Source organism: Tursiops truncatus, chromosome 7 (assembly GCF_011762595.2).
Source record: "Tursiops truncatus isolate mTurTru1 chromosome 7, mTurTru1.mat.Y, whole genome shotgun sequence".
Taxonomy (NCBI): Eukaryota; Metazoa; Chordata; class Mammalia; order Artiodactyla; family Delphinidae; genus Tursiops; species Tursiops truncatus.
In genome coordinates this window covers 2,974,225-2,986,423 of record NC_047040.1, presented here as the reverse complement: position 1 = coordinate 2,986,423, position 12,199 = coordinate 2,974,225, and the positions used below count along the sequence as shown (strand labels likewise).

The 12,199-nt window shown below is 52.7% G+C and overlaps 1 protein-coding gene across 2 annotated transcripts in view; it reads left to right on the top strand.

Moving 5' to 3' along the window:
• The window catches only part of RAMP1 (receptor activity modifying protein 1), a 47,785-nt gene extending 36,183 nt beyond the window's left edge, over positions 1-11,602 (top strand). For both annotated transcript variants that reach the window (XM_019923429.3, XM_073807041.1), the window contains one exon: positions 10,990-11,602. In XM_019923429.3, coding sequence (XP_019778988.1) covers positions 10,990-11,245 — 256 coding nt within the window. In that variant the 3' untranslated portion in view covers positions 11,246-11,602. The remainder of the gene's footprint in view (positions 1-10,989) is intronic.
• The last annotated feature ends 597 nt before the right edge of the window (positions 11,603-12,199 follow it).

Sequence of the window (12,199 nt, the reverse complement as noted above, 5' to 3'; positions counted from 1 at the left end):
AGGTAGAAGCTGAAATCTGGCTTGCGCTCCTCTACCCAAGCCACGTGCACTGCCTGGAGGAGGGGGCACCCTTCCCACTCCACACAGGGCCCCACACGGCCCCTCCCGCAGCCCAGCCCCCACGTGACTGCCCTCACTGCTTCCAGGTGGCCTGGCCTGCCGGTCTGGATGCCGAGCTGCAGAATCTGCTCAGGGCATTCGCCCGCTCCTTCCCCGGAGTCCGAGGGCCCGGTTGTGGGGCTGCCATGGGAACACTGACAGCTCTGAACGTAGGGGCTGCAGCCTGTGCTTCTGAGAGGTGTGTGTACTGGGGGCCTTGGACTCCCCACGGCAGACCCCATATCCAGGCAAGAACCCCAGATGCCCCCAGGGCTCCTCTGCCCACACTGGGGCCCCAGGGCAGCCCAGGCTGGAAGGGGCGGTGACCCCCAACACCCCCTCCCTCCCAGCCCAGGCTCGGGGAACGAGGGCTCCGAGCGGCTCCTGGAGTTGCAGACACAGCATCCGTTGACCATCGTGCACTGAGCCTTACGGTGCGCCTGTCCCGGGGCCCGGAGTACAGCAGGGAGCTGAGCTCTGCCCTCCCTGAGGTCTCAGTCCGGGGAGGACGGACAGTAAGTGGGCAGCTGCAGCACGAGCAGAGGGATGGGCGAGATACGGGGAGGGGAGCCGCGGGGCGCAGAGGTGGCGTTCAGGAGGTGTATCCCCAACGTACTGGGTTGGAGGTTGGAGAACGGGATGTCCGCAGGCGGGGTTGGGAGGACCGGGGCAGCAGCGAGAGGACTTTCCCGCCTCCCTGCTGTAGAAGCAGGGCTGGGAGAACCACACCCCTCCGGAAGAGGAGGCGTGAAATCCCTTCCGGCCTGAGGGTCAGGGAGCAGGTCATTCCTAAGTGAGCGCTGAGAAGCAGCCAGAAAGAAGACCGTGAGAGAGGAGACGGGCTCGCACTCCTCCGTGTCCGCAGGGTGGGGGTCCTGGGGGAGCAGGTGGAGAAGGACGCGGTTCTAGGGGAATCGAGGACTGGGTTCCCGAAGCCCCTCAGGGCCTGTCTGTACTGTGTGTGTGGGGGGAACCTCCCTGTGCAGCATCTCCCAAACTCCACTGACACATTTTCCTTGGTGGAACGTCTCAGGGGTGGGACAGCCAGGCTGGCTCCAGGCCAGGAGAAGAGAGACTGAGAGAGCGAAAGACAGAAGGGGTGAAGCCAAAGGCCCGGGGTGGGAGGGGACATGGCGAGGATGGGGCCAAAGAGAGCTTGTTCAACAGTGGGGTCCCACCGTCTTCCCCGACCACCTTGCTTCCACCATTGTTCCGCTGACGGTATCTCCAGATGGGCTGGGAGTGTTTCCGGAGGGATTGTTGTCTCCTACCCAGCGGAGAAAAAACCAGCCCATTTCCATTTGTCTTCCTCTTCTTGCCTTGGAAAACCCCTCCAAGGTTCTTTATTCTCCGGTTTATTCGTATCGTTCATTTTCCGAGAGGATGGCGTCCGTCCACCTCACTCAGCAAATGCCCGCAGTCGGGGTGGTACAGGTTAGCCAGGGAGCTGGTCACGAAGATGGGAGATGGGATTTACCTCCGCCGTCCAGCAGGCTTTGTATGAAGCCTGTAGCGTTGTTCTGTTCATTTACTGATCCGAGAGTCTTAGTGGACACCTCCTAGCGCGGGCTCACCAGTGCTGTCATTCCTGGCAATTCCCAGTGCTCCCAGGGAGAACGGGGTGGCCCAGATGCCAGGAGTCCCTGTGCTACAACATAGTCAGAACCTTGGAAACATTCCTCTGCAAGTGTGAGTTTGCACGCTGTGCTCACACTGATTTCAAAACGTTCCTGGCGAGGTGTCCTGTAGGTCAGCCCTGGGCCGGCGGAAATGCGTGACGACTCCTGTCACTTGGTCTCATTGGACTCTCCCAGCTTGATGGGACCTCTCTGATCTGCCTGGTTTAGGAAGGTCTTCGTTGTACAGACCGACCCCCACTGCAAGTCCCGGAGGTGCGGGTGGGCTCCAGGTGCACCGCCGGCTTGGGTCCTGCCGGCCCAGCACGCGTTCCCAGACGACACCAGGGTCGGAAGTGAAATGTTTTGAATCAAACCATTAACAGGACTTCCTTATATGCTCCCTGCAGCGTCAAGAAAAACAAAAGATGCCCTGTCCTGCACTGCCTCCGGGCAGCTCCCGTGCGCCCACCGTGGGTTGTGGGAAAAGTACCCCACGTGGGCTTGGTTACCCACCCTGAAGGCCGCTCGGCCCTCCTGTCTGTGGTCAGAGGCCCTTTGCAGAGATGAGCTGGCGGGCAGGCTCGCTCCAAGCCTAGCATAGGCCAGGCCCCTCTGTGGCTTTCTGTCACCAGAGGAAGTAGCCCGATGCGCGGGCAGCCCCTCCCCGCTTTGGAAGGGCTCTGCGGTGACTGACTTTTTATGAAGCCTTGGGTGGGAGCCCTGACGCCAAAGGTGGAAACCACAAGGGAGAAGACAGACCTGGCCACCTGAAAATTAAATAAATGGATTCCTGACAGTGATGAAAATGCCTCAGTAGCAAATGTGGTGTTTGCTACTGGCTTGAGAGAGATTTTTTTTATCACATTAAGAAGAACTTCTTGGTGCTTTATAAGGTTGGGGTTTTTTAAAATCAGAAAGGAATGTTCAGTTTTATCAAATGCCTTCTCAACGTGTATTGAAATGATTATATGTTATTTTCCTTTGACAGATCGAAGTGTGATTTTATCATAATAGCATTAAAGCATTCCTGAAGTAAACCTACTTTATTCTGTTGTATATGGCTAGCTTAAAATTGCCAGCCGCTTAAACAGGACTTCTATGTCTATTTATAAGTGAAAGTGAACATCTGTTGCTTGTTTGTGAGTGCTCTGAGGCACGTGGGCAGGTCATCTTAAGAGGTTTGGGATCAGGGTTTTGTTAACTTTTTCAAAGAACTGGGAAGCTTGACATCTTTTTCTGTGATCTTAAGAATTTTTTTTTAACATCTTTATTGGAGTATAATTGCTTTACAATGGTGTGTTAGTTTCTGCTTTATAACAAAGTGAATCAGCTATACATATACATACATTCCCATAGCTCCTCCCTGTTGCGTCTTCCACCCTCCCTATCCCACCCCTCTAGGTGGACACAAAGCACCGAGCTGATCTCCCAGCGCTATGCGGCTGCTTCCCACTAGCTGTCTATTTTACGTTTGGTAGTGTATATATGTCCATGCCACTCTCTCACTTTGTCCCAGCTTACCCTTCCCCCTCCCTGTGTCCTCAAGTCCGTTCTCTACATCTGGGTCTTTATTCCTGTCCTGCCCCTAGGTGTGATCTTAAGAATTTGAAAGAACTACCCGGGCCTAGCACCTTCTGTGAAAGTAATTCTTTAACAACTTTTTCTGTTTTTTCTTCTCAGATTTTCTACTTTTTAAATCAGGATTTCATAATTTATTGTTTCCCCAAAAAGCATCCCAATTCCTCAAGGATTTTCCGATTTTTAACACACATGTTTTGTACGTTAATCTCATACTTGTTCTAATCTTTCATCTGAGGTTTTGTACAGTGGTGTTTTCTCTGCTTTTTTTCTGGATTAGACTATCCAGAAATGTGATTTCATTGTAGCTATTTTTCTAAAGAATCAACTGTTGAATTTACTTTTTCAGTTTTATGTTTTTTAAAATATCAATAAATATTAGTTTTTAATAATTATTAATGCATTTAAATTATGTGCCCTTTGCAGAGATTTACTTTGTGCTTCTTTGTTTAAACGTCTCGATTTGGATTCTTCATTTATTTTCATTTATTTTTGGTTGGTAATAAGACAATTTACAGCTGCAGATTTTTCTCAGAATTCAGTTTTGCCTATATTTCACTGATTTTCACGTGCAGCATTGCCATTGGTTTTTCTTAACAGCCTATCATTGAATTTTTAAATCTTTGTTTGACCCTAAAATTATATGAGTGATCTTCTGTTTCTAGGGATTCCATTTTTTTTAAATTTATCCTTTTCTTACTAATTTCTAGTTTCTAATATTATAGTCAAAGAATACTGACTTAAAATCTCCACTTTGAGAATTTGTCAAGTTTTTCTTTGAGCCTAAGTAGGATCCAGGGACTTTTGAAAAGATTGTTGATTCTCTGTAGGATAGAAACTTCCTCATATAGTCACTGAGTCAGGCTTATTAACTTTATTTTTCACTTTTATGCTAGTTTCTATTCACCTAACCTGAAGATTTTGTTGAGTCCGTCGCGATTACTCGCAGCGGTAGGCTGTCTTTGTCCTATGAAGCTACGATAACACTCTTCTCAGTGTGAAACGCCCCCTCTTCCCGTTTACTGTCTTTTGCACTGGAATGTGCTGTGTTTGCTAAGACCACCACTCCTGCTGTCCTACTCACATCTCCAGGCCGATCTGTCTCATTCTGTCCCTTCTGCCTTTGTTTCTCTTGCCTTTGAGATGACTGCTGTGAACAGGATGAGTGGGACTTTTTTTCCCTACACTCTCTCTGCCCTCATGGTGTTTGCAGTCAAGTTGTTGAGACCAACAGTGAGTGAATAATCAAGAGTGAAAGCACAGGTACAAAGTAAGACACAACTATGATGGAAAACCCCACTTTGCCGGGGATCCAAGTGAGGTTGAAGCATAAGAAAGCACCTGTTTGAGGAGGTGACGTTTGAGGGATACACAGATGTCGACCTTTAAAGATGGGGTTAAGAGCCTTACAAGTAGAAAGTGCAGCTTGTGCAAAGGTCCTGAGGCAGAAGTATCAGCCAGGGTGGCCAGTGAAAGGGAGAGGGTACAGTTGAGAGTGGAGAGGTGGGGGCCACATGAGGGCTTTTGAATCCAGCACAGGTGCAGCAGGGAGCGTTGAAGGCCTGAAGCAAGGGTGAGTCTGTGTGGACAGTGGGCTGGGGGAGGCGGAAGGCAGAGGCCAGGGCTGTGGCCCCAAGAGCCAATGGTGAATGGAGCCCAGGGCTTCAGAGAGGAGGAAAGCAGGGGAGGGTGCTGATGGCTGCCCTGACTAAGCGGGTTGGGGGAGGAGAAGGGGAGCAGAGATGCCCAGGCCCCAGCCCATGCTCAGTGCAGAGAAGTGGAAGCTGGTATTAGAAATGTGGTTGTAATAACCCGCCAAGGCTAGTCACTCTGCCCTACTCCTGGGCACAGTGACAGGGCTGGAGGAGGGGAGGGGACGCCCGGAAATGGGGGGATCCATGGCAACTCAGAGGGGGCAAGGCTTCCCAGGCATGAGAGATGGGGCTGGGGTGGGGGGCATCCCGGGAGTCAGGTGTGGACGCCCGTTGTGCACTGGACCAAGGCTTCAGATGGGGGTGGGGATGTCACGGGTGTCGGATGTTGCAGTCTGGGCGCCGGCGGAGGAGGGAAGGAGCGAGGGCTGCAGAGCGCCAAGGCCCCTCACCTGGCGGGAAGAGCGGAGGCAGATGCGCCGGGCTGCTGATGTGGGAGAAGCCTCGAGAGCCAGGGGCGAGGGAGGGAGCGAGCGGGGTGCTGACGGCGAGAGGCGAGGTGAGGCGGAGGAGGGAGGGTCCCTAGGAGAGGGATCAGGGGAGGAGGGACCAAGGAGCGGAGGTCCCCGGGAAGGGGGCGCCATCTGGTAGCCTCGCCCTTCCTATAAGGAGGCCGGGAGGCCGGGCCGCTCCTGGGAGCCGAGTGTCCTTGGGCGCCTGGGGCGGGGAGCCGGCGGGGATGGGTGCGAAAGGGGGTCCTGCCCTCGAAGCCCACCCCTGCGTCCCCCCCCCACCTACCCTCAGGGCCCTCCCTGCCCCCAGGTCCGGACGCCCCTCGGGACCGGGCGTCTAATCCCCGCAGCATCCGTGCGGGGACGGCAGGGAGGTCCGTTCCACCCCGGAGGCAACCCAGACCCTGGAGGAGGCGAGTGATGGAGCGAAGCCGCCGGCCCGCCCAGGCCCTGGGGACCTTCGGGGAGTGAGCGGACATCGGGAGCTCTGCAGCCTTGAAGGTGTGCGAGGGCCCAATGGCGGCTGAGCCACCGAGCTAACGCATTATGTCGCTCGGAGGGGCCCAGCCCCCAGCACTGCCGCCTGGAGCAGGGCTGCCAGCCAGGTGTCCCCTAGGCGGGGGTTCCCAGAGCTCCTTCCACTGAAGTGGCGAGGGGAGAACCCCTTGTGCTGGAAGCAGAGGGTGGGAGAGAGGGTGTCACCGTGGTGGGGACGCTGCCCTGCCTGGGACGGGGTTTACCCCACGCAGCTCGGGAGTTAGAACAGCACACGAGTCCCCTGCGCCGAAGGCCCCCCGCTGCCCCAGACACGAGGAAATGTGCGCCCCACGGCTGCAGATTCAGGGACCTCGATGTCCAGTTTTCTGCAGGCCTTTTCCTCAGTGAGCTGTCTAAAAATATAATTATAAAAATAATGTATGCTCACTGCGGAAAACTTGGAAAATGCCCCCGAAAGCGGAGCTAGGAGAATAAAAGTCCTTCATATCACTACCCTCTAGTGGTGACAACTCCTCCTAACATTCTGAGGTCTTCCCCTCCTACATGGACCATTTTATGCTGAAAGCACATTGTTGGTATAATTTGGTCTCAACTGCTTTTTCTTTTGTTCAACATTGTAACATAAATATTTTCCTCCTCCTAAATATCATTTTAATAGCTACATAGCTGAGGCTCTTATAAGCAATTTTTTCCTCACTGTCCTGTTGTTTGCTCTTTTTCATAATTATAAATCTGTAATGTTCATTTTCTTACATTATTTTTGTCTACATTTCATGTGATTGACTTAGGATAATTCCCAGAAATAGAGTTACTGGCTCAAAGGCTGTCTGTGATTTTTGAAGTTCTCGATACATAATTGCCGAACTGCTTTTTGGAAAAATTTTACCCGTTTATCTTCTACCAGCGATGATGCGAGCACCTGCCTCATTTCACTATACCTTCACCAGCACTGAGTATTCTCATTTTTTAAATTACCTTGTTCTTTTATTATTATTATTATTGTTATTATATTTATTTATTTATTTTGGCTATGCCAGGTCTAGTGGCGACGTGCGCACTCTTAGTTGTGGCAGGCATGCGGGGTCCATTTTCCAGACCAGGGATGGAACCTGGGCCCCCTGCACTGGGAGTGCAGAGTCTTACCCGACAGACCACCAGGGAAGTCCTGAGTATATTCTTCATTTGAAAATGGATTCTATTTGGATGTTTGCTTCTTTTTTTCCTTAAAAGTGAGGTTAGACATTTTTTTCACCTGCTTATTAGTCAGGCTTCCCAGGCCGGCTTCCAATGGGCCCTGTTCACCTTCACCTGCCCCGGCTGCCAGGGTGCCGAGGGTGCCACCTCCCCTCCTCCCAGCAGGTATTTAAAGCTGCTGGGAGCCACCAGGTTGTGAATTGTCCTGAGTTGATGGAAGCAAATACTGGTCCAGAGAGAGTGAACCAAAATAGTGGTTCCTCCTCAGATATTCTGAGGGCTTGGACACACACATTGCCTGGTCAACGTTTACTCGAGTTTATGGAACAAGAAATGGACCCTTAAGGGGCCACACACCAGTTGTCAGGAAGCTGTCCACTTACGGGGCACCTGTTATACATCAGGCCCTTGACCTTGTTTAACTTGATCTGCCCAGTAACCCTGTCAGATGGGTACCTGTCTCTTCATTGAATAAAGAGAACAAGGTTTGGATGGGTGAGATGCGGCCCTTGGGATCACTCAGCATAAGAGGTGGAGCTGGATTTGAACCCAGTTCTGTGGGGCACCAGGGCCCAGAGTCACATACTCCACGTCGGGGCCAGACAGGGCTAGTTGGTGTCCCCAGAGCAGACGACTCCCCTGTGGGCATCAGTGGGCACCTTCCTGTCAAACAACCATGAAGCATGGTACCAGAAGCCTTGACTTGGGACCCAGATATATTGGAAACTACTCCCACCACAGTGTTCAGGAACATTCCAAGCAAAGTTCACTTAGGGGCCCACAATAGAAAGTCCTGGCCAAGAAAAAGGATAATCATTCCATTACATGAGAACTGAAAATAGAGGGTGAAAGCAAGCATACTTTTTCATGATTATTTTGGCCCCTTCAGTCAGTACAATGTTCTTTTGAACAGAAGAATGTCTGTCCTCTGGAGGAAATTCTTTTATCACATCCCTGCTGACAGGGCTCACAATATTTGTTGAAAGTTTCAGCTGTTACTTCGGTATAAATAAACAGGATGAAGTGGGCAGCCGACTGCCCATTAGGGATATTTTTAGACGGGGATGGCTTTGCAGACTGGAAGGGTATTTCAAGGAGAGAGTGCCTCGTCCCAGAATAGCCCACCACGGGCTCAGCCTCAGCGTGGCCTCAGCGTGGGGTCCCCGGTGTCACAGGTCCCTGGGTCGGGGTCCTTCCCATCCTGGCTGGCCAGCCTGGAGGTGGCAACACCTCCTTCTAGGGACATCCCAGCTTCACTCCTCAGGCAGAGCGTAGGGAACAACATTTAGGACTGACTGTGTGTCACTGCGTCTGCAGAACACCTAAAACTACACGTTGATTCAGTGGGTCTGAGGTGGGGAAAAAGACGACCATTCAAGCTAGTGTTTGTAACATGCAGCCCTGTGGTTGATGGACGACCAGCTCAAAAGTCTGGACTTTGGTTTTTAGTAATACCTGACACACTTGCACTTACCTTGTGCCAGGCCCTTGACGTGTGCCAATTCATTTTTTTCACAATGAGACCCAGTCTGTCCTGACTTCCCGTGGCTTTTTCCACTTCTGTTTTCTACTTGGAACACGAGTCCTCGTTCACTTAGAAAAACCACGCACCCCTGTGGGCACGGGGTCTGAGGAAGTAGGAAGGGCTTCAGGCCCGTTCAGCTGAAGCCACTGCTCATCAAGATCAGCTGCTCATCCCCCAGGGCCCAAGCCTGTTGCTGCTTCTGTGAGAAGGGTTTGGGAAATGCGTGGTGTTTGTACCTGGCCCCAAACAGCAGCCCATCCCCTGCCTGCCCCTAACCTTTCTCACGAGCACCCCCTGGAGCCTCATGGGAAAGAGCAGATGGTCCTGGAACCCCGCTCACCGCATCTGGGGCCCCAGAAATTCCAGAATGACTCTCCAGCCCACGCTAAACCCTGGGCAGCTCAGCTATTATGTAGCTGGTACAGCAGCTGCGTCTTTCTCCTCCTTGAAACTCAGGTTACTTTGCTGCCTTGCAGTCTCAGCTCTCTGATGGACTCAAGAAAATGTATGATTTTGTAGTTTCTTCAGCTTTTTTTGCTGTTCATATGGGATCAACACTCTGTGTTGCTTTCTCCATCCTGAGCAGAAGTGACACTTTCTGGAAACTACTGAATACATTTTAATTTCCCCCAACACTGAATCTTCATTTCTTAAAAAACAGGGGCTTCGTTGGTGGTGCGGTGGTTAAGAATCCGCCTGTCAATGCCGGGGACACGGATTCGAGCCCTGGTCCGGAAAGATCCCACATTGCTGTGGAGCACTAAGCCCGTGCACCACAAATACTGAGACCACGTGCCACAACTACTAAGCCTGTGTGCCACAACTACTGAGCCTGCACACCTAGAGCCCGCAAGCCACAACTGCTGAGCCCACATGCCACAACTACTGAAGCCCGTGCACTTAGAGCCCGTGCTCTGCAACAAGAGAAGCCACCGCAATGAGATGCCCGCGCACCACAACAAAGAGTAGCCCCCTCTCGCTGCAACTAGAGAAAGCCCGCACGCAGCAACAAAGACCCAATGCAGCCAAAAATAAATGTTTTTAAAAAATAAATAAATTAAATTAAATTAAAAAAACAATTTACTCAAAAAATTAAACACAGACTTAAGATATGATCCAGCAATTCCACTTCTGGATATACAGCCAAAAGAATTGAAAGCCGAGACTCGAGTAGATAATTGCACCCCCATGTTCATAGCAGCAGCATTTGTCACAATAGCTAAAACACGGAAGCAACCTGAATGTCCGTCAATGAATGGATAAACAAAATAAAGTATGTACGAGCAATGGAATATTATTCAGCCTTAAAGAGGAAGGAAATTCTGACCCAGGCTACAACATGGATGAACCTGGAGGACATTATGTTCAGTGAAATAAGCCAGTCACAAAAGGACAAATATTGTAGAGCCCACTTTTATGAGGTGCCTGGAGTAGTCAGGTTTCATAGAGACAGAAGACAGATGGGAATTGCCAGGGACTGGAGGGAGAAATGGGGGTGAGTGTTCAGTGGGGACAGAGTTTCTATTTGGCAATAAAATAGTTCTGGAGATGGATGGTGGTGACGGTTGCACGACGATGGAATAGTACTTAATGCCACTGGACTGTACAGGTAAAAATGGTTGAAATGGTAAATTGTATGTTCTTTATATTTTACCACAATTTTTTTATAAAAAATTGACTGGTTCTTGCCATGTGCCAGGTACTCTTCTAGGTACTGGGATTACAGAGGTGAACAAAATAGACAAAATCCCTGACCTCGTGGTGTTTACACTCAATAAGCAAAATAAACCTGTAACCCGCTACAGTGCAGGGTGACAGTGCTGTGGGAAACTCCTCAGCAAGTGTGGGAAGATGGGGGGGGTGCGAGGTCAGGGTAGGCCTGGGAGGCCTCACAGTGAGTCCTGTGGACACCTGGGGGGCTTTCAGGCTGGGGGGCGTCTGCTCGGGGTGATGCAGACAGCAAGGGGCTCAAGAGGCTGCACATCTGCCCACGCCTGAGGGCTCGCTGTCCCAGGCTGCCTTCTGAAGACGCCTGGCTGGTCCATCTTCTCGTTTGCCCTTGGTGTTGCATCCCAGCTCCTGGAATCCCTTAGCCCCAGCTTGCCTTCTGGGGTGTGAGCACGTGCAGGACATCTAGGGAGCCCGCACAGGACCCGCGCAGGACCTGTGTCTCTCAAGCCAGGGCCACCGCCTCAGGGCTTGGACTTTGGGGGAGCTCGCCCCAGTGGGGAGTGAGGTGGGGAGCCCCTGGCTGGAGTCCCACCTTGATCCCCTGCCCACCAGGGACTGACGACCTGCTTCTCCATCTGCAGGAGCTACGAAGAGCTCTCGGACTGCACCAGGCACGTGGCGCAGAAGCTGGACTGCTTCTGGCCCAACGCGGCGGTGGACAGGTTCTTCCTCTCCGTCCACCGGCACTACTTCAGAGACTGCCCCGTCTCAGGCAGGGCCTTGCAGGACCCGTCCAGCAGTGTCCTCTGCCCCTTCATCGTGGTGCCCATCCTGGTGACCCTGCTCGTGGCGGCACTGGTGGTCTGGAGGAGCAGGAGCCTGGAGGGCATCGTGTAGGCTGGGGGCTCCCGTGCCCAGCAGGGGAGGGGGAGGGCTGTCGCTCATGGAGGCTGCCGGGCAGGCCAGAGTGTGGGCGTGGGGGCCGAGCCTGGCCAAGGCTTCTGGGACTCCAGTGGCAGAGCAGACCCCCGGTCCCCTCTTCTTCTACCCGAGAAGAGCTCACAGCAGGATTCTGGCGTGGTCACGGCACAGGCATTGACCTAGAAGCCACCCTAGGAAGGGCAGCCCAGGTGCTGGGAGGGAGCAGAGCATAGCTGTCAGTGTTTCCGGGGAGGGTTCTGAGCTGTCTCCCAAGGTGTTTATGAACCACCCCTGGCTCGATCATGGATAAGTAGTTTGTGATTAAAGGATGTCCTTGAATTTGGGAAGCGTCATTCTTTCTGGATGTGGACCCTCAAGAGTAGAAGGATGGGAGAAACTCTAGCCCCTTTGGATTTTGTCTTTCTCTGACAAGAGGCGCCCTCACAGGTACCTACATGGGGGACGATGATGGTGAGGTCCCAGGGGGGCTGAGCGCTGTGTGTGTGCTGAAGCTGCTCCCCGGGATTCTGAGGCCCCGGCCCCCTCCCCGCCACTCTGTCTAGAACTACTGGCTTAATGGGCTGCGACTGGCAGGAGGAGGCCAGGTCTGCTCAGTTTTTACTGAGGCCCCTCCCCAAAGATGCCTCGCCAGCCCCCGGTCCAGGCAACCACCTCCATTCTGTCCCCCAGGGTTTCAGCGGCTATTTCCTCTGCACCCATCCAGGCTGCTGCTGCACCACATTCACCGCTTCCCAAGCTCCAGCTTCCAGAAGGTTCTGGATCTCCAAAGGGAGCTCCCTGCACCGTCCCTCCCAGATGGCTCCTGAGCTCAGAACCCCCCTCTGAGGTCCCTACAGCCCCCAATTGGCTGCAGCGCCACCGGCCCAGGACCTGCCCCTTCTCAGGCCCACTGCCCTCCGCGTCGGCCTC